We start from the raw sequence: 26,543 nt of genomic DNA, 5'->3' as shown, positions 1-26,543 counted from the left end.
GCATTGTCAGTCTGGGAGGAGGGTAGTATTGGGTAGAGGTCGACCGATATATCGGCCGATATTTGGCTTTTTTTACTTAATCGGCATCGGCTGATTGTGCTGATAAAAAAAAGCCGATTATACCTTCAGCGGGACTTGCAAATGACTTCTGTAATAAAAGTCAATGCAAGTTGTCTGAAGTTTTCTTCTCTCCTCCCTGGGCAGCCTGCCAAGTCTGATAAGAAGATACATTGTATCTCTTTCAGGTTCTTTTATCAATAGACTGAACTCCGTGGAGAAGTTCTCAGTTTAACCATTTAAAGACTAAATCTTTTCTGACACTTGTTGCTTACAAGTAAAAATCCTGTATTTTCTGCTAGAAAATCACTTAGAACCCCCAAACATTATATATATTTTTTCTAGCAGAGACCCTAGGGAATAAAATAGCGGTTTTTGCAATATTTTATGTCACACGGTATTTGCGCAGCGGTCTTTCAAACGCAATTTTTTTTTAAAAAATACACTAATGAAATAAAAAAAAAAAAAAAAGCAGTAAAGTTAGCCCATTTTTTTTCGTCCAAAAGTTTTGATTACCTGTTTTTGTGTATTTAATATTTAAGATATAGTTATTTTTTTTTATCTAAATTCTACATACAAGTGAACTGATTGGAGGTTTGTTTTGTTTAATAAATGTTTAAATATAAAAAATTTTCTGTATCACTTATTACTTAAGGCTGCTTACACACTGGAGCGGGCATGCATTGACGGTAAAACGCTGTTAGTTTTAGCGGCGCTTTACCGTCATTTTAGCGGCGCTATTCGGCTTATAACCCAGCTAGCGGCTGAAGAAGGGGTTAAATGCGCCCCTGAAGCGCTGCTGCCGAAATGCTTTGCAGGCGCTTCGGCAGCGGTGTGCATTCATTTCAATGGGCAGGAGGGGTGGAGCAGTGGTATGCACCGCTCCAAAGATGCTGCTTGCAGGACTTTTTTTTTAACATCCTGCCAGCGCATCGCCTCATTGTGAAAGCACTCGAGCTTTCACACAGACTGCAGGGGAGCCATTTTACAGGCGCTATTTTTAGCCCAAAAGCGCCTGAAAAACGCCCCAGTGTGAAAGGGGTCTAACTGTTAGATTTTATGAGATGAAGGGAAAAAAAAAAAAAAGAAATCGGCCTAATATATCGGCCCAAAAAAATCGGCATCATATATCGGCCACCGCGATTTCTAAATATCGGCTTTGGCATCGGCCAGAGAAAAACCCATATCGGTCGACCTCTAGTATTAGGTGTACTATCAGATTTAAATACACTAAACAAATTGAAGGCAGACTCCAGCTTACACCTTTTAAGAAGGTACAGCAGCAGTATTGTTTCTTTTGGGGAAAAGGGTTTACATAAATAAAATCTGATCATTGTAAGCACCTCTGTCAGTGGTAAATGGTTTGTCTCAACCCCCTAACTACTACTCTGCAGGACAGGTTCTGTTGAAAAACAGACTTAATGGCTGGATCGCTAGCTGAAAAAAAGAGCTTAAAAAAAAAAAGATTGCAGCCGTCACATCTAAGGATTGGTAAGCTGCAATGTAATACATTTTTGTCTTTGGGTTTAATACTGCTTCATTCCTGGTAGAAATCCTATAAGCTTGTAGCTTCTGTTTCTCTTAGGATGTTTATAGCGCCACTTGCAGGAGTAGGACAGAAAAACACGTCAGCACCTTATGGGCAATTCTAGCTGGTATAAACCCCCTCTCTGCTATAGGCAAGCCAGTTATTTCTGCCTAGTGTTTAAGGTGTAAGGATCCATGCTGGGACCTGTGGTTCCATAGCTTTTTTTCCCCTTTTCTTTTCCTGGAATTATTTTTCCTGCAAAGATCTTCAATCAACAGTTGGTCTGGGTGACAGGTTGGATAATTTAGATCCAGTAGTCACCCCAGTTTAGCCACTGAGCGCACAAAGACTTTTAGCTATGTGCTGGGTCAGCTGTGACAGCCCTATCTTGGTCCAAGGCGGCAAGCACAGATCAATATCTCCAGCTTATGCCTATGAGCCTGCCTGCATTTTCCACTTAGTGTTGTTGTGCAGCTCAGGAGGGGGGTGCGGGGGTGGCCTGATCCAGGCCTCCATTAGGGGTTGTTCCTTCTTTGGGGGGGCTGAGAACTCCGTGGGTGGCTTGCACCTTGCTGGAACTGGTGCCCATTTTTATCCTGGCGCTACGATGACCATCTTTAGTGTGTCTTGGCTTGTAGTCCTTTTCCTGCGACTGCCATTTTCTTGTGGAACGGTGGGGTGGCCATCTTGGGTTGGTCCCCTTCTGTAGTTCCGAGTGTATGCATCAGCAACCTTAGAGTCAGGCAGGGGATCACACGGTGGCCATTTTGTTGTAATTGCAGTGGTCATTTTGTTTGGCCCTGGTGTTTCTCTGCTGTGCATGTGGGAGCCGTTTACTGTGCTTGGGACTGGTGGGCGTGCGTCTCGAAACTGCCTCTTCTTCCTGGACAGTGCAGACTGCTCACAGCCTATCCCTATACAGCCTGGTGTTTGGGTGGTGAGTCCTTCCTGTGGTACCCTCCTTTCAGCTGCTGTTTTCTTACCATCTTTTGGGGCTTTTTCCTATGGCAGTGGAGGTCCATCTGCATTGAAGGGTGGTCACGACAGACATCGGGCTAGGGTGGTGTCCTGGGTTTGAGAGCGGCTCAAGGCCACTGGACATTGGAAAAGGCTCAACTGCTGATGAACATTCTGGAACTTTGTGAAATTAGGGTACATCTGGAACAGTGGTCTGAGCTTCACCAGGGGTGCCTGGTCAGGATCCAGTCAGACAATGCCACAGCAGTGGCCTATGTCAGCCACCATGGGGTCACGAGGAATATTGTGGCAGCACTTTACATTCTTCAATAGAGGTTCACGTGCCAGCTCTCTCTGCTGTTTACATTCCAGGCGTAGAATATTGGCTGTCGAACTCAGTCATCGGACACAGGATAAGGCCCCTTTTACACGAACCGGCCATTCAGGTCTGCCTGTCAGTTTTTTAGGCAATCCTGAACGGACTCTCCATGCAGGTCTGTGGAGCGACGGATGTCAGCGGTTACCATGTCCGCTGACATCCGATCCGCTAAAATCAGATGCATGGCCCTACGTTCGCATCTGTCCTGGCGGATTGGATGAGATCTGCTGAAAATGGACATGCTGTCCATTTTTGTCCGATCCCTCCATAGGAATCGGTGGCACTCTGACAGGCCCCTCCCTGCTCAGTGAGCAGAGACTGACCTGTCATCCACCGGCTCAACGGAGAGATCTCCTGCTGAGCTGGTGGGCAGAGCTGAGCGGATCCGCCTCATGGGAATGAGGCCTAAGGCAGTGTTCCCTGTACCCGGATGTCTTTCGTCAGATCTGTCTGCAGTGGGGCACCCTGAACATGGAGATTTCTGGCTCCTCTCCTCAACAGAAAAGTGTTGAGGTTTGTGGCAAGAGCAAGGGATGCGACAGATGCTCTGGTGGCACCATTATCATCTCATTTAAGTGTTTTCATCTTTTCAGGCTTCTCCCTTGGCTGCTGCACAGGATAGAGGCCCGAAGGGATTCTGGTAGCTCTGAATTGGCCTCAACCCTGATACGCTGACGTGGTGTGGCTGGTCGCAGACTTTCCCAGACTTTGCCTCTTCAGGAAAATCTTCTGTCTCAAGGCCCAATCTTCCACCCTGCTTTGACGGCCTGACAATTGAAAGCCAGGTTCTAAGAGATAGGGGGTTGTTGGACTTGGTAATCCCTACCAAGTTAAATGTATGTAAGTATACCTCTTGGAAGCTTTATCATCTCACCCAAAAGCCATTTGTCTCGTAGTGTGAGACTACGGATGTCCATCTGCGTTGAGCACAAGCTTGCCTTGAGTACCAGTAAAAGTCAAGCTTCTGCCCTTGTGGTCTTTTTCAACGTCCCTTGGCCACGCACGCCTTGATTCGTACCTTTTCATCCAAGGGGTTTCATGAAAATGCACCCCCTGTGCATTTTCCATTGCCACTGTGGGACCTGAACCTGGTTCTTTTGGTCCTTCAGAAGCCTCCTTTGGAAAAATTCAGAAATCACTCTTGCACGCAGCATGTTGGGGCTAACAGCCTTAGGAGATAAGGTGGTTCTCCATCTGCATCCTCCTTTCCTTCCGAACGGGGTATCTGACTTTCATCTGAATAAGGACCTTGTCCTACCTTTTCTGTTTCCATGGCCTTTGCACAGTAAGGAGGTTGTGCTTCACTCCTTGGATGTGGTTCATGTGTACCTGTCTGCTATGGCTTCCTTCTGGAGGTCAGATTCTCTTTTTGTGAGTACAGATGATCCACGAAAAGGCCTGGTGGCCTCCTCTGCCAACATTACTTGATGGGTTGGGCAGACAGTGGTTCAGTCTTATGTCATTGAGGATCAGGCTCATCCCTTCCCTGTTTCAACACTCTACCAGGGCGTAGTGCCTCTTGGGTGTTCCAACATCAGGTGTCTGTGTCTCATGTTTGCAAGGCTTGCTACCTGGTCGTCTGTGCATACCTTTTGCCAAGTTTGATAAAGTTGATGCTTTTACATCTTCAGATGCTTGTTTTGGCTGCAAGGTTTTGCAGGTGGCTGTTTGAGGTTCCTTGTTTCCCTTGTGGAGTTTTTTTTTCCGAGTGGTTGCCTGCTTGCTCCTGTTTTGTTTCCCTCCCCCTCATTGAGGCACTACTTTGGGGCATCGATATGGTCAAGAATAATGAGAAGATGTCCATCAATAAATGCAAGAGAAAACTGGATTTTTTTGTTACTCACTGTAAAATCTATTTCTCTGAGTTCATTGTTTCTTGTACTGCTTTCCTTTCACACTTGTGCGACATGAAAGTCGTGCTTTTTTTTTTTTTTTTGTGATTTTGACTTTTTGTTATAATAAATATCCAAAAAAACAAAAAAAAAAAATTTCTTCATTGGTTTAGGCCAATATGTACATATTTTTGGTGTAAAAACCCGTAATAAGTGTATATTTATTATTTTGCGCAAAAGTTATAGCGTATACATAATAGGGGATACATTTTTGGCATTTCTATTAATCATTTATTTTTACTAGTAAGGTGATCATCGATTTTTAGCAGGACTACGACATTGCAGCGGACAGACCAGACACTTTTTTGGGACCAGTGACATTTATACAGCGATCAGTGCTATAAAAATGCACTGATTACTGTATAAATGACACGGGCAGGGAAGGGGTTAACACTAGTGGGGATCAAGGGGTTAAATGTGCTCCCTGGGAGGTGTTTTTAACTGTGGGGGGGAGGGGACTGGCTGGGAGTAGAGAGAGATTGCTGTTCCTGACCACTAGGAACAGCAGATCTCTCTACTCCCCTGTCTGAATGGGGATCTGTTTACATTGCAGCGGGCGCCCGCTACACCTCCTAAAGGAGCTGACATACTGGTACAGCGATTTGCGGGAACAAGCCGACCAGCCACAGTATAATGACGACAGCTGGTCGGCAAGTGGTTAAGGACTGCTGAAAAGGTTTCTTTAGACTTATGCCGTGTACACAGGGGCGGACTTTCCAACCGGACTGGTCTGACAGACCGAATCCGGCGGACAATCCGACCGTGTGTGGTCTGCATCGGACTTCTGACAGACCATTTCGATCGGAAATCCGGCGGACTTTAGATTTGAAGTCTGCTTCAAATCTTTCTGTCGTAACTCCGCCGGACTCAGTTCCTAACGGAAAGCCCGTTCGTCTGTATGCTGGTCCGACGGACCAGATGCGACGCAAGTGCAGGGTACTGCATCTCGCGCTCGCTGCAATAGGAAAAACAAATTTTCCTATTGCGGCGAGTGCGAGGTGACGATGTCCCCCAAAGCAACCCCCCCATATGTTGAGGGCATGTGGCCTGGTACGGTTCGGGGGGGGGCACTCGCTCGTCCCCACCCCCTTTCCTGACCGGCCGGGCTGCGTGCTCGGATAAAGGTCTGGTATGGATTTTGGGGGGATGCCACGCTGCTTGTTCGGCGTAGGGGGTTCCCCTTAAAATCCATACCAGACCTAAGGGCCTAGTATGCCCTGTGACGGGGCTCGCAAGGTGTCAATCTCGCCGATAAAAACGGCGAGATTGACTTCCTTTTCTAGTCCCGTCGTACCCGAGTCACGTTCAAAATGAACGGACTTGTTCATGTGTGGGCAAGTCTGTTCATCTGGAAAGTCCATCGTAACTCCGTCGGGAAGACCGGCGGACATAGTCTGCCGAAAAGTCCGGTCGTGTGTAGGCAAGTCCGTCCGTAGTCCGGTCGTGTGTAGGCAAGTCCGTTCGTAAAAAAAAAAGTCCGGCGGAAGTCTGTCAAAAGTACGTCAGAAAGTCCATTGGACCAGTCCGGTCGAAAAGTCTGACTGTGTGTACGTTGCATTAGAAATTCTTGTTTTCCTTGACCTGCAATAGGAAAGAGGTCTACTAAGTAGAAGACACAGCCACTGTTTTGTGACATGCAAATATGTTTCTTCCTATGTGGATTTATAATTAAATACTTAACAGACAAACAAGTTAACACAACATTTCATATTTCTGATATGTGCCTGCTGCTTGTATGAAAACGTATCCTGTTATCTTTGCATTGCATTGCTTCCTTTGTGTGAAATACCTGGTGATCCTGCCAGTCCCTCAGCTTTCCAATAAAAACGGACCACACTAGGCATGAGAGCACAGCGGGGTCAGCTTTCTGACTGTGCAGGGAACTCAGCCCGCTCTCCTCTAATGATCAGATTTGTGCTTACACACCCATTCCTGTACAGCCATTCATTGGCAAATTCAGTGTCCTGATGTTTCTCCTCCACTAGCTCTCTGAGCTCCTTTTGCAGCTGAGAACAGAGGGTGTGTAAACACTTGTAAAAAAGAAAAGGGAAAATAAGCTATTTATGATGGTTTATAAATGTCTACATAAATTGTTTGCCTTTCATTTATATTTTAAACTGAATGGGTGGTTTTATAAGGTGAGGTTTTATATATACTTTAAAGCTGAAGTCCACAGATGGATGATATAAATGGGAGTTGTTCTGCCTGCCAAGTATTTGACTTTCTGTCCATCCAAATCTGAGGTTTACACAGCACTGTCAAGTGGATGACATCACTTTCTATAGATTGTGGAACAGAGTGGTGTTCTTTCCCCACCCCCAGGTTGTTAACTGGACTTTGAAAGCAGCAGTAGCAGAAAACAAATGAGGTTGTCTCTGTTCTCATTCTACTTTATCTTATTGGCATGTTCGTTTTTAGCAGGCGGTTGATGATCTAGCTGTTTTTCATTTGTGTATTTTGGATCTGTGTGCTTTGAAATCCAGGTATACAGGTAATAAAAAAGCATGCAACGGGCTTTTAGGTAAAATTGACCACTTTTATGGGGCTCTGAAAGTGCGCTGGGTGGCTGTAGCCAAAGATGCAGCTCATCAAGCATGATCAGTGCTTGATTAACTACAGTGGAGGCATTCGGGATCTAATGGACCCCCAATGCCTCCCATGAAGAGGACTTGTCACCACCCCAGTGCTATCAAATAGGAGGCTTGTTAGTCTCCTGTCATAACAAAAAAAATAAATGAAGAATAAAAAAAAAGTGTAAAATAAATGCACTGTGCAACTCCGCTGCAGTCTCACAGCGAAGGGTGCACACCTGATTTGGACACATAAATCAATCAATTTTTGAGTATTCGTGTTTTGCAATTTCATGGGTGTGCACAATTTTAAGGCTTGACACGTTTGGTATCTATTTGCTCATTGCAATTCCATATTCTTACGTTTCTAAGAAATTGGGTATAATATTGTGTTTGCACTAAAATTCATGTATGTTGTATTTTTGTCAGAACAGATAAACAACTGCGCAAAACATTGTGAGATAATTAAAATTGCAACTGCCAAACCTTCTTTTGTGTATAAAAAAAAAAAGTCTCTGCTTTCAAAAAATATATACAGAATCTCACAAAAGTGAGTACACCCCTCACATTTTTGTAAGTATTTTATTATATCTTTTCATGTGACAACATTAGAGAAATGACACTTTGCTACAATGTAAAGTAGTGAGTGTACAGCTTGTATAACAGTGTAAATTTGCTGTCACCTCCAAAATAACTCAGCACACAGCCATTAATGTCCAAACCACTGGCAACAAAAGTGAGTACACCCCTAAGTGAAAATGTCCAAATTTGGCCCAAGTAACCATTTTCCCTCCCCGATATCATGTGACTCGTTAGAGGGGAGCAGGTGTGTAAAATTTTGTGTTATCGCTCTCTCTCATACTGGTCACTGGAAGTTCAACATGGCACCTTATGACAAAGAATTCTCTGAGGATCTGAAAAAAAAGAATTGTTTCTCTACATAAAGATGGCCTAGGCTTTAAGAAGATTGCCAAGCCTCTGAAACTGAGCTGCGGCACGGTGACCAAGACCATACAGCAGTTTAACAGGACAGCTTCCAATTAGAACAGGCTCCGCCATGGTCAACCAAAGATGTTGAGGGTGATCCTGCCTGGCTATACTCTCCCCCCTGCACGCTGACTCCAATATATCAGGGCTGCTGAGCCCTGACACTGGACTCATCCCTACGTGCCTCCGTCATACGTAGCCTGCTGTCTCCTCTGTGCTCTGTTCCCCTCCCCTCTCTGCCTGTCAGCTTGTGCCTGCCCCCTCAACTCTTGTTGCTCAAATAACTTTCACAATTTCATACCATCCCCTCTGTGTTCTAATCCTGTGTGCCCATTTGAGTGATTTCTAAAAAAAAGTCTGCTATATCTCATTTCACAGTTTTTCTCAGCGATCACATGATCCGATGACTCTCTCTCTCCTCTCCCGAGTGATGTCAGCAGGGGAATCTCGTGTCCGCCCACTGCATCTATCAGACAGGGAGAGAAGAAAGCCAGCCGATCATGTGATCACTGAGAAGAGCTGTAAGATGAGGTATAGCAGGCTTTTTTAAATTTTTTTATAAATCACTCACATAGGGGCACACAGGATTAGAACACAGAGGGGATGATAGGAAGATGTGAAAGTGGCTTAACAACCACTTTAAAGTAATAGCAAAAATGCTAATTTTAATGTGTGGGGGAAATTAAAAAATTTCCCCAGAAGTGGTTAAAAAGATTATAGTTTATTTTAAGGAGTACCTGTCAGTAAAAAGTAGTATTGGAATGGGTTTATAAGGTGCAAGAGCTCCCCTTGTCTGTCTTTTGTCTCTATCACCTAAAGCCACCATTGCACTTTGGAGGAAGTGCAGACGTGTGAAATTATTGAGACCAGGGGAGTGCCTGCATTTAGGCCTGATTCACACCTATGCATTTTTAGTGCTTTTTTGCATATTTGCACTACACAACGTGTTCCATAGGAAACCATGTTAAATAAACTGTAGTGCAAATCTGCTAAATGCAAAAAGCTCTATAATGCATAGGTGTTAATCAAGCCTTAATGTGGATTCTTAGTCTGCAGACAGCACCTGACTCTGTTGCTATGCCTAGTACACACGATCGTCTTTTGAAGTGATTGTACGATAATCTAATCATTAGTACACAGCTTTCGAGAGCCAATCACATCAGTTCATCTGAAATTATCCAAAGAGACAAACTAGTAAATTTTTCTGGTATGATACCAGAATGTACGGTTTTAGTTTAATCAGGACAGTATTCATCTGAAAAAAAAAAACTGAAGACCAAGATCACGCATGCTCGAAAATGAAAGAATACAATACATTACATCATTTCCAAAGTTACATTCTCTCATACGAGAACTTTCCTAACTTTAGTAACCTATTGGTTTTCGATATGCGACTATCGTGCAAAGAAAAAACTGCCAATCATTTGTCCGATATTTTCATTGTGTGTACGAGGCATTAGTCTTTATGGAGATAGGTTTCTGCTGTGGTAAATAACACTAAAACTGAAAAAACAATAATAGAAAAAGCAGCCAGCACAATATTGGTGAACAATAATAATGCAATATATATAAAATAGGTTCAGCGCTAAGAAATATCCATAAAACCCTCCTGATTATTAATTGAAAATGATAATAGTATAGTCCATAGGGTATGACAGGAAAGCGTATAAGAGAGGATCACCAGCACCCAGACAAACTGCCTTTTACCCTCCCCTTTGGACCCTTATTACAGAGGTCAAATAGGCATTGCATAGAAACGAAAACCACAATCTGCTATAAACGACTGGACACCAGTAGATGTAGCAAGTATACAAGAAAAAGAACCGCTGCTCCAGGTGTATAAGGATAAGGCAGATTGGAGTATCTTGCAGAGTGCTAGCCCCGTCCTGCCTCCGTGGGAAACTTGGAAAGAAGAAAGAAATGGCTGCAAATCCAGAACTTCCGATTGCCTTTTATTTTGTTTCACAAGGATAACACCAAAGACACCAAACTGTGGTCACATAGACGCGTTTCACACATACATCTTGTGCTTAATCATTACCAGTGATGATTAAGCACAAGATGTATGTGTGAAACGCGTCTACATGACCACAGTTTGGTGTCCTTGGTGTTATCCTTGCGGAAAAAAAAGGCAATCGGAAGTTCTGGATGTGCAGCCATTTTTCTTCTTTCCAAGCAGATATGGCAAACTGGAAGCAGGATGGATAACACTCTCCACACTTGATCCCCGTTTTCACAACGTTGAATCCATATGCATAGTTTGGCCCATGTAATAAAAGTACAGTATCTCACAAAAAGTAGTACACCCCTCACATTTTTGTAAATATTTTATTATATCTTTTCATGTGACAACACTGAAGAAATTGCACTTTGCTACAATGTAAAGTATTGAGTGTACAGCTTGTATAACAGTGTACATTTACTGTCCCCTCAAAATAAGTTAACACACAGCCATTAATATCTAAACCGCTGGCAACAAAAGTGAGTACGCTTCCTAAGTGAAACTGTCCAAATTGGGCCCAATTAGCCATTTTCCCTCCCCGGAGTCATGTGACTCGTTAGTGTTACAAGGTCTCAGGTGTGAATGGGGGAGCAGGTGTGTTAAATTTGGTGTTATCACTCTCACTCTCTCATACTGGTCACTGGAAGTTCAACATGGCACCTCATGGCAAAGAACTCTCTGAGGATCTGAAAAAAAGAATTGTTGCTCTACATAAAGATGTCCTAGGCTATAAGAAGATTGCCAGTTCTCTGAAACTGAGCTGCAGCACAGTGGCCAAGACCATACAGCGGTTTAACAGGACAGGTTCCACTCAGAACAGAGCTCGCCATGGTTGACCAAAGTAGTTGAGTGTACGTGCTCAGTGTCATATCCAGAGGTTGTCTTTGGGAAATAGACGTATGAGTGCTGCCAGCATTGCCACAAAGGCTGAAGGGATGGGGGGTCAGCCTGTCAGTGCTTAGGCCATACGCTGCACACTGCATCAAATTGGTCTACATGGCTGTCATCCCAGAAAGAAGCCTCTTCTAAAGATGATGCACAAGAAAACCCCCAAACAGTTTGCTGAAGACAAGCAGACTAAGGACGTGGGTTACTGCAACCATGTCCTGTGGTCTGATTAGACCAAGATAAACTTATTTGGTTCAGATGGTGTCAAGCGTGTGTGGCAAAAACCCAGGTGAGGAGTACAAAGACAAGTGTGTTTTGCCTACAATCAAGCATGGTGGTGGGAGTGTCATGGTGTAGGGCTGCATGAGTGCTGCTGGCACTGGGGAGCTACAGTTCATTGAGGGAATTGTGAATGCCAATATGTACTGTGACATACTGAAGCAGAGCATGATCCCGTCCCTTCGGAGACTGGGTCGAAGGGCAGTATTCCAACATAAGGACCCCAAACACACCTCCAAGATGACCACTCCCTTGCTAAAGAAGCTGAGGGTAAAGGTGATGGACTGGCCAAGCATGTCTCCAGACCTAAACCCTATTAAGCATCTGTGGGGCATCCTCAAACAGAAGGTGGAGGAGCGCAAGATCTCTAACATCCACCAGCTCCATGATGTCATGGAGGAGTGGAAGAGGACTCCAGTGGCAACCTGTGAAGCTCTGGTGAACTCCATGCCCAAGAGGGTTAAGGCAGTGCTGGAAAATAATGGTGGCCACATAATATATTGACACTTTGGGCTCAATTTGGACATTTTCACTTAGGGGTGTACTCACTTTTGTTGCCAGCAGTTTAGATATTAATGGCTGTGTGTTGAGTTATTTTGAAGGGACAGCAAATTTACACTGCTACAATGTAAAGTAGTGAGTGTACAGCTTGTATAACAAAGTGTCATTTCTTCAGTGTTGTCAGATATAATAAAATATTTACAAAAATGTGAGGGGTGTAACTCACTTTTGTGCGATACTGTAAATCCGCCTCGTAGTGCAGTACATTTTATAAGATAATTTACTTCTTAAAAACCGCTATATTGCACTCACATGCTCTTGTGTAAAACAGGCACTGAATAATGGCTTAAACCACCAGCAAGATGGCTGCCACTTCCCAGCATGCACTCATCACGTTGCGTCACAAGTTCCCTGCGTGTTTCATCACACGTTTGATGTCAATAGGGGCGTGGCTTAACGTTCTTAGAGGTGCATTATATAGGCAGGATGTCAAGATCAGGGCGGAAATTGATTGCGTTCCACACATCAGAAGCGACCAGCGGAAGTGAAACCACTCGGACTAACCCCCGACTGGAACACCACTACAGCTTCAATAATCAAATTGCCTTAGTGAGCAAACTTAAGTTAAAAAGTTAGAAGCAGAATTAGAGACAACGTGCCGGAAGACGGCACCATTTTGTGGACTAAAGCCAAATTACAAGTAAAAACAGTAAATTACATTACAATTAATACATGTATGATAAATCAATTCTATACGTGTCATTCAAGAGTACAGTAACTTGAAAGTAATTCTAAGGAAAAAACAACAACAACAAGAACAGTACCACCACCAAAAATTTATATAAACAGATTTTTAAAAACATGATGAGGAAACCCTATGCATTACTAATGAATGCGTTCACGTCCCACTCTACATTCAAACTGAATGGACTATAGATCTTGGCCTTATTGATCCACTCAGTTTCAAATCTGGACACACCCCTAGTCATGTGACTCCCTCTCCAATTACCCATAAATTTGTCAACCTCCAGAAACAAAGTTTCCTTGGGTTTCGATTGTGACAAAGGTCATAATGTTTGGAGAGGCTGTGCTTGGGGTAGCCATTTTTAATATTCACAATTCGTTCCTTCAGCCGGACTTGGAGCATACGGACCGTCTGGCCTATATATTCCAGCCCACATGGACACCGATGAGATAGACTACATGCTTGCTGGTGCAAGTGATGAATGGTTTGATGGAAAAAACCTCCTGAGTAGAATTGGATTGAAAAGTTTCCATTTTTCTTCTCCCCTGTATGTTAATATTACAGACAGAGCACTTCCTACAGGGGAAGAAACCCTGTATATTATGATAAAAAGATACCCTATTAGGGGGATCTATAATGTTAGGCGCTACTTGGAGCCTCGAAGGGGGGGCCCCTCAACGCTCTGGGAGTACTGGTCCTAGAACCCTGTCATTTCGTAACACATTCCAATGCTTGTATAGAATTTTTTTTATAGTAAAAAATGCATGCCGAAAAAGCCTCATTAGGTTCTTTAATTCTAGGGACCAACAACTCATTTCTATCCTTCTCACTAGCACATAAAAGTGCTTGAACTCACAAGGGGCATAACCTTTTTCTAAAAACCTTTCCCTAAGGGCAGAGGCTTCTCTCAGGAAGTCATTACAAGTAGTGCAATTTTATTTGAGCCTCAAAAATTGACTAACCAGAACGGATCTGAGCTAGGCTGGTTGGTGACAGCTGTCAGTGCGGTCAGTCTCCTTAAAGGAAGTGGAGGTAATAATCAATCCTTCCACCACTCTTATTTTCAGGTCAAGGAAATGAACTTCAACTCCACTGGACTCATGTTGGAGCCTGATACTTCTATCATTGTTGTTAAGATCTATCATGAATCTATCGAGGGAAGACTGGTCCCCATCCCATATGAGGAGGACGTCATCTATATACCTCCTCCACAGAACCAACTTCAGTCTGCGTATACTATAGATGACGTCCTCCTCCCATTTAGCCATAAAAAGGTTGGCCATGCTGGGCGCAAACTTGGCCCCCATGGCCACACCTCTATTCTGTAAGTAGTAGGAGCCCCCAAACCAGAAGAAATTATGGCTCATTGCATAGTCAAGCAATGCCAGAATAAACTCAAACTGAACAGCAGTGAGATCGTTAGTCTTTTGGGCTGTGTATATTGTATTAGAGGCTGTGTTTAAATTGAATTGCAGTAGCACATACATGTAACAAATTTCTTCTCTTTTCTCTTACAGTCTTGGTCTTCGCAATGGGCAAAGAAGGAGTCCACGGTGGCGGCTTGAATAAAAAGGCATTCGCAATGGCGAAATACTTGAGAGATATGGGATTCTAGCTTTTAGGCCAACTTACATTCTAGGGGAAAACAGACAAACATTGCTACTAAACTTTCCTACGTGAACAAAGCATTCTTTATCTGGAAATTTTATTAGCAATAAAATGGGTGATGGGGGATGATCCTGTGTCTCCTTTGTATCCCTATTTTGGTGGGGAAAGTTATTGTCTTTAACTTTTTTTCTTTTAAATTTTTTGTTTTTAAGCAATTGATTTATCATGGCAAATTGTGTCCATAATAGGACAACCCAACAAGATGTTTTGTTGACTGCTTTTACCCTCCTCAAAGGCTTTACTACTGAGCAGCATCTCCTGCCGGCTATAACTTTACATTGCATCTCGTCTGTCCACCAGACTGTAGAATATAGTTACAGTTTGTCTTTCATTTAACCATAATCTTTCTTGTTAGCGTTACTATATTTCTGTACCACACGTTGCAGTCCCGTAATGTGAAACGCGTGGCTTTTCAGTGTTATGTACGCATAGGCTGGTAATCCATATCTGTTGGTATACTGAGTGTCTGACCCATATGTTAACATTGTGTTTAGAAGTCAGGTGGTAAAAGGGTGGGGGTTTAACCCAGTTTTAAGACCGTTTTAGGTACACCGAATGTACACCTTGCCACATACTGTACCTCAATTAAAGCTGTTTTAATCAGTACTCTTCTAAAGTACGATGTAGTTGCCTCACTTTAAAGCAGATAGCAATGTAACTTAAACCCAGTTTGCCATCAGATATTCCTGGTTTGTGCTGTTCTGCTGCCAGCACAAGTCTTAAAGTGGAGTTCCACCCAAAAGTGGAACTTCCACTCATTAGATTCCTCCCCCCCTCCGGTGACACAGTTGGCACCTTTCAGGGGGGAGGGGGGTACAGATACCTGTATATTACAGGTATCTGTACCCACTTCCGGCGTAGATAGCCGCAGAATCTGCGGGTATTTACGCCACATCCTGTTCCCCCCCCGCTGCCTGCTGGGAAACACACGGGTCCCAGAGGCAGCAGGGACCATTCGTATTGCGCTGCGCGACTCGCGCATGCGCAGTAGGGAACCGGGAAGTGAAGCCGCACGGCTTCACTTCCTGATTCCCTTACCGAAGATGGAGGCGGCAGCACCCGAGGACGGAGAGACGCTTCGGCCTCGGGTGCCGACATCGCGGGCGCCCTGGACAGGTAAGTGTCCATGTTTTAAAAGTCAGCAGCTGCAGTATTTGTAGCTGCTGACTTTTAAAAAAAATTTTTTCGGTGCCGCTCCGCTTTAAGCACATGCTTGTGTTGTCCTGTACAAAGTCTGGGCTTAGTATAGTAAGTAGAGGCCTAGTAACTTAAGTCGGCAGGACTGCAGCAGGGCATGGGTAGCAGCTAGACATATAAGGGGGAAGAAGAGTGGTGCACAAGAAAACACTAAGCGTGATGCAGATTTGTACATTCATTGGATTGATGCGTTTTGAGCGGTTTGAGCATATACACAGCTCAACTTAGTCTTCCTTTGCTCAAACACAGGTGGAAATCACTACTTACAATAGAAAACACTAGGTCCACTTTTCGCTACTCTTTAAATTTATTGTAAAGCAATTTTACCTTTTTTTTTTTTTTTTTTTTTTGGTGTCTTACAAATTCACCCTCCTGTATGTAATCATGACTGCAGACTACAGTGCCACAAGCTTATGGTTTGGCATTGATCTGTGATGAGCGCCTGCTCGGAAGGACACGCTTGTGCGTTTTTAGTGCAATAACGTAAATAATATCATCTTTCTCTCACACTAGAGTGTATGCCAAATCATTTTTTTAAATAAACGTTTTAAAGCCATTTGCTAGAGTTTATTCTTTTGTCATGGTTGTGGTGGGAAAATTCTCTTTAAAATTATGAAATCTTTATTTCCAAATCTTCCACCTTGTATTGCAGCACAGAATAAGGATTTTATGTAGATGAAGGAGACTCAGACTGACCCGTGGGAGACTTTTTGGGGCATATTTATAACTTATTTCTTTCTGTATTATTAATTCATGGCTGTATTTAACGAAAGGTAGCAACCCATATCAGAATAAATGGCATAATATTCAATCTTGTACTCCCTTCAAATATATCTTATCATTATTGTTGGTTATGCTGTGATCTTTTGACATCAGTGTAAACGTCATTCCTGTCTGCCACACATTTAATTTGGATCTTGGCTGATCATAGATCCTGATGTACACGTCTAAATAATGGCTGATGTATGACATACATTACAAACCTTATTTAGGAGGCCTGTTAACTAGTAGCGCCATACCAATATGGTGTCCTTTATTTTTGAAGGAACTATTAAAGAATTTAAGTGTAAGGAGCTAGGAACAGCCTTAAGCTAGCCATACATTAATCAGTTCTGGTTCAGCAGGGATTGGCCAAATTTCTGTGTATAGCCAGGCTGGTTGTCCAGAAGTTGATCTACCAATTGACTTTTGTACAACCAGCCTGTTGGAAAACTTCCACACGGTCCGGCAGCACTGATCCGTGTATCCAGACAGCAAGGAAGACAGAAAACATCTCAGCGGGAGGGATTCCCCCATCCACCTCGACTGGGCAATTGGGTCTTTTTAACCCACTGGTTGAACAAAATAAAATACTACTTTATGAACTGTCTTAGTGTAAAATCTTAGGTACTTTGGGATCTTGTCACTTTGCTACAAGCGCTGTGTTTCAGCTAGTCTGTCTTCAGCGAGGGATGTGTCAGAAGGCAGGGACAGCCGCAGAGGGAGGAACTTCTCAGAGGAACTCCACTGCATCTGACCATCACCATAGAGAAGCCTTTCTCATCCTTTTTAACATGTAGGAACCCTTGATATAACTTAACAGTCTCAGGGAACCCCTACTAATTATTTATTTACAGCTAATGGTACATTAGTGCTTGGGTCACCGGAAAGAATGCTTCCTACATTTGTGGTCAGTGGGAAGAATCTCCCGCTTACAGATGGCTAAAATGTTAATTGGCATTAGCAAATACTTATCAGAGAGGTAGAAATTGCTCATGAAACGCCAAGAAACCTCTGGACAAGCCCTAGGACACCACAGAACCCTAGATAAAAAAAGGCTGCTGTAGAGGTTCTAGCAGTTTAGTACAATAAGACCAGTAGTTTTGCTGGCTTTCTAATTTAACTCAGGCTCTTGGTCAGCCAATCAACAGGGAATATCATAAAGCCAATCTCCCTTATATCGATGTGGTTTATTTGTCTTCATAGGACCAATTGCAGTTACATATTTCCCCCCAAGCATTACAGACATAATCTATCCTGAGATGACTACCACTTTCACTCTCATTATTCAGCTTCTTTTCATTGGCAGGTCTGAGAATGTCATTGCTGCTGGATTATTATCTCTATATATCGTTTTAAGGGGGTTGGTAGTTTTGAAATAGTGCTGCTGACAAACGTTAACCCAGAGAATAACAACTGTTGAACATCGCTGCAGAAACAGTTCATTACATTTCTTTGTATTATTTGAAATGTGTATAACCTGGTTGTCAGTTAAAATACATTACTGTCTATTTTAATAAAAAAAAAAATAAAAAAAAATACAAGTTCTTTGTACTAAAGAATAATAGATGGCATTCTTTAGAATGAAGCAAGCTCTATTTGTGATAGCTTCATATGTATTCTGTGCCATATGACAGTATGGAGCCGTGAGAGGGGTTTTAACTGACATAAAGGTCCTACTTTCTCCAAAATGGCACTTCTGTAAGGACATTTTAAAATTTTGCTTCTGTTTTGTCTTGTGTATCATGTACAAACTGTAAACACGTGTTAATTTGTTCATTTCTTTCCCTGCACTTTTGCTACATCTGGGATACAGTCTAACTCATCTGATTTAATATGCATTTAAAGAAATGCCATAAACTATTAAACCACCTTGTTTACAGACAGATGAAATTAAATTTATTCCAACCAAATGTATGAGTCGTGTCATGTCTCCAGAGGATGCAGGAAGAGGTGAATCTTTACATGAATACTTGCATTGCTGTATACAGAAATGTATTTGCTTATAGCGAGGTGAATCAAACAAAAGCAAAAACCCAGCTAAACACACAGTGAGTAGAATTAAAGTTCAACTCCAGGCAGATGTGAATGCAGTTAGCATTTACTAAAAATGTACACTGCTCAAAAAAATTAAAGGAACACTTTGAAAGCACATCAGATCTCAATGGGGAAAATAACATGCTGGATATCTATACTGATATGGACTGGGTAACATGTTAGCAACGAAAGGATGCCACATGGTTTGATGGAAATGAAAATGATCAACCTACAGAGGGCTGAATTAAAAAAAAAAAAACAAAAATCAAAGTGAAAAAATGCTGCAGCAGGCTAGTCCATTTTGCTGAAATTTCATTGCAGCAACTCAAAATGGTACTCTGTAGTTTGTATGGACCCTACGTGCTTGTATGCATGCCTGACATAGTCGGGGCATGCTCCTAATGAGACGATGGATGGTGTCCTGGGGCATTTCCTCCCAGATCTGGACCAGGGCATCGCTGAGGTGCAACCTACATAATGTCCCAGAGGTGTTCTATTGAATTTAGGTCAGACGAGCATGGGGCCATTCAGTGGTATCAATTCCTGCATCCTCCAGGAACTGGTTGTATACTCTTGCCACATGAGGCCGGGCATTGTCGGGCACCGGGAGGAACCCAGGACCTACTGCACCAGCGTAGGGGCTGACAATGGGTCTAAGGATTTCATCCCGATACCGAATGGCAGTCAGGGTGCCATTGTCTAGCTTGTAGAGGTCTGTGCATCCCTCCATTGATATGCCTCCCCAGACCATCACTGACCCAACACCAAACTGGTCATGCTGAGTGATGATACAGGCAGCATAACGTTCTCCACAGCTTCTCCAGACCCATTCACGTCTGTCTCGTGCTCTGGGTGAACCTGCTCTCATCTATGAAAAGCACAGGGCACCAGTAGCAGACTTGCCAATTCTGGTGTTCAATTGCAAATGCCAATTGAGCTCCACAGTGCCGGGCAGTGAGCACAGGGCCCACAAGAGGAAGTCGGGCCCTCAGGCCACCCTCATGAAGTCTGTTTCTGATTGTTTGGTCAGAGACATTTACACAAGAGGCCTGCTGGAGGTAATTTGTATGGCTCTGGCAATGCTTATCCTGTTCTTCCCTGCACAGAGGAGCAGATACTGGTCCTGCTGATGGGTTAAGGACCTTCTACGGCCCTGTCCAGCTCTCCTAGAGTAACTGGCTGGCTCCTTGAATTTTCTCCATGTTCTTGAGACTGTGCTGGGAGACACAGCAAACCTTCTGGCAATGGCACTCAAAGTGCCATCCTGCAGGAGTTGAACTGCCTGTGCAACCTCTATAGGGTCCAGGTATCGCCTCATGCTACCAGTAGTGACAGTGACCCTAGCCAAATGCAAAACTGGAAAAACAGTTAGAAAAGAGTAGAAAAAAAAAGTAAGTTGCTTCCACCTGTAAATCCATTCCTGTTTTGAAGGTTGTCTCATTGTTGCCCATCTAGTGCACCTGTTGTTAATTAACACCAAAGCAGCTGGAACTGATTAATAACCCCCTCTGCTACTTAACTGACCAGATCAATATCCCAGGAGTTTAATTGACTTGATGCTATACTCTGATTAAAAAGTGTTCCTTTCATTTTTTTTGAGCAGTATATTTTTAATGCAACTAGTATAAATACCTCAATTTGTCTTGGGTTTAGGCACTTTAAAAGAGAAGTTTGGTATTAAAAAAACATTTATACTCACCTACAGTGGGGACAGAAAGTATTCAGACCCCCTTACATTTTTCACTGTTTGTTATATTGCAGCCATTTGCTAAAATCATTTAAGTTAATTTTTTTCCTCATTAATGTACACACAGCACCCCATATTGACAGAAAAACACAGAATTGTTGACATTTTTGCAGATTTATTAAAAAAGAAAAACTGAAATATCACATGGTCCTAAGTATTCAGACCCTTTGCTCAGTATTTAGTAGAAGCACCCTTTTGATCTAATACAGCCATGAGTCTTTTTGGGAAAGATGCAACAAGTTTTTCACACCTGGATTTGGGGATCCTCTGCCATTCCTCCTTGCAGATCCTCTCCAGTTCTGTCAGGTTGGATGGTAAACGTTGGTGGACAGCCATTTTTAGGTCTCTCCAGAGATGCTCAATTGGGTTCAAGTCAGGGCTCTGGCTGGGCCTTTCAAGAACAGTCACAGAGTTGTTGCGAAGCCACTCCTTCGTTATTTTAGCTGTGTGCTTAGGGTCATTGTCTTGTTGGTAGGTAAACCTTAGGCCCAGTCTGAGGACCTGAGCACTCTTGAGAAGGTTTTCATCCAGGACATCCCCGTACTTGGCCGCATTCATCTTTCCCTCGATTGCAACCAGACGTCCTGTCCCTGCAGCTGAAAAATACCCCCCACAGCATGATGCTGCCACCACCATGCTTCACTGTTGGGACTGTATTGGACAGGTGATGAGCAGTGCCTGGTTTTCTCCACACATACCACTTCGAATTAAGGCCAAAAAGTTCTATCTTGGTCTCATCAGACCAGAGAATCTTATTTCTCACCATCTTGGAGTCCTTCAGGTGTTTTTTTTAGCAAACTCCATGCGGGCTTTCATGTGTCTAGCACTGAGGAGAAGCTTCGGTCGGGCCACTCTGCCATAAAGCCCCGACTGGTGGAGGGCTGCAGTGATGGTTGACTTTCTACAACTTTCTCCCATCTCCCGACTGCATCTCTGGAGCTCAGCCACAGTGATCTTTGGGTTCTTCTTTACCTCTCTCACCAAGGCTCTTCTCCCCGATAGCTCAGTTTAGCCGGACGGCCAGCTCTAGGAAGGATTCTGGTCATCCCAAACGTCTTCCGTTTAAGGATTATGGAGGCCTTTTGTGCTCTTAGGAACCCTAAGTGCAGCAGAAATGTTTTTGTAACCTTGGCCAGATCTGTGCCTTGCCACAATTTTGTCTGAGCTCTTCAGGCAGTTCCTTTGACCTCATGATTCTCATTTGCTCTGACGTGCACTGTGAGCTGTAAGGTCTTCTATAGACAGGTGTGTGGCTTTCCTAATCAAGTTCAATCCGTATAATCAAACACAGCTGGACTCAAATAAAAGGTGTAGAACCATCTCAAGGATGATCAGAAGAAATGGACAGCACCTGAGTTAAATATATGAGTGTCACAGCAAAGGGCCTGAATATTTAGGACCATGTGATATTTCAGTTTTTCTTTTTTAATAAATCTGCAAAAAATGTCAACAATTCTGCGTTTTTCTGTCAATATGGGGTGCTGTGTGTACATTAATGAGGAAAAAAATGAACTTAAATTATTTTAGCAAATGGCTACAACATAACAAAGAGTGAAAAATTTAAGGGGGCCGGAATACTTTCCGTCCCCACTGTAGGAGAATGCAGCATCGATCCGATGTTGCATTTGTCTCCCACCGCCTCTACACCAAGACCTGAGCGATCAAAGACCACTGATCGCTCAGTTCTTGCTCTTCAGTGAGCAGAGAGCCAGTAACTGTCAGTCACTGGCCCTCTACTCTGCCCCTCCAGCGCTCACTGAAGCACCAGGCTGTGGAGGGGTCAGGAGCAGCTGTCTCGGGCTCCAAGAGGTTGAGCCAGCTGTTGATCCAGGCATTTGAGTGGATGGTAAAGTCAGGATCTCTTAAGAGTCTGGATCAGCTAAGTGACTGAATACGGGCCCCAGGAGTGCAGAACAAAGTGCACTCCTGTAATCCCCAGGCGAAGCAAGGTCAAAAGAGCTTTGGCCCTACTTCTGCTTTATTTCCCTGTACAACAGTACTCAAACTGGGAAAGGAAGAACCAGTACTTGAGGCCAGTCTGTGTCCTGCATTTACATGTGATGACAACTTGGTTACAGAAAAAAATGTCCTCATCAGTTGTTACAGCCTGGGGGTAGAGGGCAGAGAGGACATCTAGTTGCAATGCTCAAAGTGCTGAAGCCAGAGCTAGTAAGGAATCCTAATTATTTTCATAAGTCAACACAGAGTGCCTATATGTTTCTCACAGTACAGTAAAAGGACAGTCTGTTCAGAACATGTTTTAGTGTTTGCTGGAGTTACAGCTAGTGGTCTCTTGTGACTCATTAGGGACTCTGGAGGGGAGAATGATTTTTCCATTATCGTACAGTACAGGACACAGGCTTCTTTGAATCATCACAGCTGGGTTATGTGCAGCTGCCTTTGGGGGGGGATAGGGATATTTCCTTTCCCACTCCCAACTAGCCTAAGTTTTTGTTTTGCTAATTATCCTTAGGTAATTGACCTTTTCTTTCTACTTAGAAAGGTAAGAAGCTTACATTCTACGATGGAGGTTTTCTCTTTCTTCGGTTGATTTCTTCCAAGATGTTTACTTCGTCACATGGCTGCACTATAACCCTTTTAGCTTTTATGCAGCTTCCAGATCGGTGAACTCAGTGGCAGAACCTTGGAAGACCATACCTGAACCCCACTTGATGAAAAATGTGAGGCCGGCCTGTAATGTTGCTATGCACTGGATCCTGATGTAGGTGCTCCCCTTGGCGTGGATGAGATCAACTCCCCCTTGTTCCTGCTGAGGTTTTAAGTCTTAGGTACGCAGTCCTCTTTTCCCCTTTGGGGTAAGAGATTACTGGTTTCCACCCTTTCGTTGGTGCGGTTCTACAGCCAGGGTTTATAGGACTTCAGCACCATTGGAGTGTCCCTGCTATTGCATTGGGTACTCCTTTTTTACTTGTGTCACTTTACTGTGCCTATGTAGACCATGTGCTACTACACCTGTGCAACTGAAAAGCTGGTTGCTTTCATGGAGGTTTTTGTGCATGTAAAAATGCTCTCCTCCCCTGAAAGAAAAAGGTTTGTCCCTACCAGTAGATCTACTACCTCTGAGGTTAGGAAGGGTTCTTTTCATACTTGCTAAGTCTAAGACCCCTATTAGATGTTCTGCAGATTTTTGTCTTCAGATTTACCAAAACCATGTAGTGCAAGAGCCTGCCTGATTCCACACAAATTGAAACTATTAAGGTTTGACCTCATATTATATGGTTTTGGTAAATCTGAAGAAAATCTAATAGTGTGTATGGGGCTAAAGACAGGAACATATTTTTCGAAAGACCTGGAGAAGATTTACTAAAGCTGGTGGACCCAGAACATGATGCAGCTGTGCATGGTAACCAATCAGGTTCTAATTTCAGCTTGTTAAATTAAGCTTTGACAATACAACCTGAAAGATTGGTTACTATGCGCAGTTGCACCAGACTCTGTGTGCACCACATTGGGTCAATCTCCTCTAGGGTCTTCCAAACCAGCCAAAATTGCAGCCAAGGCCTCTGCACCCTTCTCAAAAAGTAGGGGGTGTCTGTTGGACTTGGTTCTCTAGTCTCAGAACATCTCCAACACCTGGATCCAGAGTGTTTCCAGGAGCTACAAACTGGAGTTTTGCATGCCTCCTCCTTGCTTCATGCTTGCTCATTAGCCCTGTGCCACCTTGTCTGCCAATGCATGTTTAACCACTTGTCTGCCAAGGCATGTTTATAAATGTCATGGTAGACAAGTGGCTAAATCAAGCTCACAGCTGCAAAGGGCTTTCTTAAAAAAAGCGATCACTCCTACAGGGCTCTCAATGGGTCCCTGCTGCTGGGGGCGCCACTAGCACCAACAGTGGTCGTGCCTGGTTAATGTTGGGGAAATGTGTTCTCTGATCCCTCCTGCAACTTATGACAGCAGAAGTGACATAATACACAGCTATTTTTCCTTGGCTAGGGTAGCCAAGGATTCAGCTATTCAAATGTGATCTGTGTTTGACTAGCTGCATTGGAGGACGGGGAGACATTGAGGGTTTAATAGACACCTATTATCTCAATAAAGAGGACCTGTCCCTTGCCCATACTATCGCATACAGGGACAAGAAAAAGTACTGTATGTGAACCCCTTGGCATTACCTAGTGTTCTGCAGTAATTTGACATAAAATGTGATCTGATCCTCACCTAAGTCACAATAATAGTCAAACAATGTGCAAACTGGAGCTCCAACCCCCACACCAAAAAATTAAACGTCAGCATATTGTAGCTGCTGACTTTTAATATTAGGACACCTACCTGTCCAGGGATCCCGCAATGTCAGCACCCCAACCGATTTTTAAGTCAGCTCTAAGGTGCTGCAGTCACCATTCCTTGTAGGGGAAATTGGCAGTGAAGCCTTGTGGCCCAGCAGCAGGGGAAGGAGGAGGGGGACCTCACCGGAGACGGGTACCTGTCAAAAACAGGTACCTGCTCCCCCCCAAAAGGTGCCAAATGTGGCAGCAGAGAGTTGTAGGAAGCAAACAAGCTGAGCTTCCCCTTTTGGGTGGAGCTCCACTTTAAACTGTTAACAAAATACAAAAAATCTCAGCATAGGGCAAGCATGTGTATATAACATAAATTGTGCCACACGTGACCACTGGAGTCAGAGCAGTACTCCTAGGGCTATAGGTCACCGTTAACTCTAAACTAGTTACCTGTACAGGCTCTTAAAGTGTCGCCTATGATGAATTCTGAGTACCAGCGTTTTTGCGATTCCATGGAAATAGGCAATCTTAAAGAGGAGTTCCATCCAGGGGCTCCATTAAAAAAAAAAAAAAAATAAGTCAGCAGCTACAAATACTGCAGCTGCTGACTTTTAATTGGACACTTACCTGTCCCTGGGTCCAGTGATGCGGTGGATCGAAGCCCCGCTCGCCCCCCCCCCTCCGCTCGTCGGCATTTCAACTGTGGGCGCCGGGCTGCGGCTTCACAGCCTGGCACCCGTCGCACGCCGTGATTGGCCGCTCAATCACCTGGGACCTGTAAAGGGTCCCAGATGATTGACAGGAGGGAGGAAGCAGAACCAACCGTGCCCTTCCTGTGCCGAGGGGGAAGTGAAGTCACCAGCCCAGGCAAAGAAAGAGGCAGACTACGAGGGACCACCTAGCAACAGGCATTTAGAGGTAAGTTAAAAAAATATATATATCCAAATGTTTTTTTGGGGGTTTTTTTTTAGAATTTTTCAGGTATTTTTGTTTTTTTGGCTGGAACCCCACTTTAAGACTGGACATGTTTGGTATCTATTTACTAGACACAACCACATCTTTTATATTTTACCAAAAATTGGATATGGTAACCAGATTTTTTTTTTTTTTTTGTTACCATAAAATCTCTTTCTCCCCGTTCATTGACAGACACAGCCTCTTCTTCTCGACCATAAGATTAAAAGCGCCACCTACAGAAGGAGGACACTAGGCAGAAAAAGGACAGCACCGCCTATGGGCAGGCCTAGGTGGTTTAAACCCCCTCTCAGGTATAGGCAGGTCTGTTAGTCACAAAACAGTAAAAGGGAAAAAAAGAACCAAATAGAGGGGTGAGTGCTGTGTCCATCAGTGTACTCAGAGAAAGGGATTTTACAGTCAGTAACAAAAAAGGAAAATAGCTACGGAATCACAGGTCCCAGCAGGGGGTTTATACCAGCTAGGACTGCACCTAGGGGTTAGGCAGTGCTTTGTTCTTTTTTTTTATCTAGTGTCCTACTCCTGTAGGTGGCGCTATAAACCCTATGTTCAAGAAGAAGCGGTATGAAAGTAAAAGAAAAAGTGTATGTGTACACTAAAATTCATTTTAAAGCATATTTTCCTGAGAATATACGTTTGATAAATAAGTGCACAAATATTGTGGACAAAACCACACATCCCAAAGCTGCCCACATTTCAGGCATGGCAAATAGACAGGCAGTCTTTCCCAGGCATTGTGTGGATGCAGGTAATGTTCTCTCCATTCAGCGATCTTTCAACCTCCTGGAAACCAGATTCAACAACCAAACTGGACAGGTCCCGTTGGGGCCTTAACTGTGGACGCTCTAGTGGTGCTGTTGTATTAGTTCAATCTGATCTGTCTTTCTGCCTCCTGCTGTGCAGGATTGTGCAGAAGGGCATCCCGGTGATACTCTCCGACTTTGCCCAAAAGACTGTGGTATTCTGATATACTCAAGCTCCATGGGCTCTTTCATATCCTCCAGAACTCTCCAAGGGCTAGTGTTCCATGCTGCTTCTTTGTCACTGGTTTTAACAGTAAAGATGTTGCAGCTACTGTCCTTAGGGAATGGGGCTTTTTAGCTTTTGTCACCCATACCCTCTTAAAGACAAGGA

The 26,543-nt window shown here is 43.7% G+C and overlaps 1 protein-coding gene across 1 annotated transcript in view; it reads left to right on the top strand.

Annotated features, from left to right (window-relative positions):
- The window catches only part of PFN2 (profilin 2), a 108,582-nt gene extending 90,260 nt beyond the window's left edge, over positions 1-18,322 (top strand). The window contains exons 3-4 of the mRNA XM_073625981.1: positions 14,303-15,177; positions 15,660-18,322. Coding sequence (XP_073482082.1) covers positions 14,303-14,400 — 98 coding nt within the window. The 3' untranslated portion in view covers positions 14,401-15,177; positions 15,660-18,322. The remainder of the gene's footprint in view (positions 1-14,302; positions 15,178-15,659) is intronic.
- Positions 18,323-26,543: the final 8,221 nt, after the last annotated feature.

This window comes from Aquarana catesbeiana, linkage group LG04 (assembly GCF_042186555.1).
Source record: "Aquarana catesbeiana isolate 2022-GZ linkage group LG04, ASM4218655v1, whole genome shotgun sequence".
NCBI classification, from domain to species: Eukaryota; Metazoa; Chordata; class Amphibia; order Anura; family Ranidae; genus Aquarana; species Aquarana catesbeiana.
The sequence above is the reverse complement of the archived record's forward strand: the minus strand, read 5'-3'. Positions and strand labels throughout refer to the sequence as shown.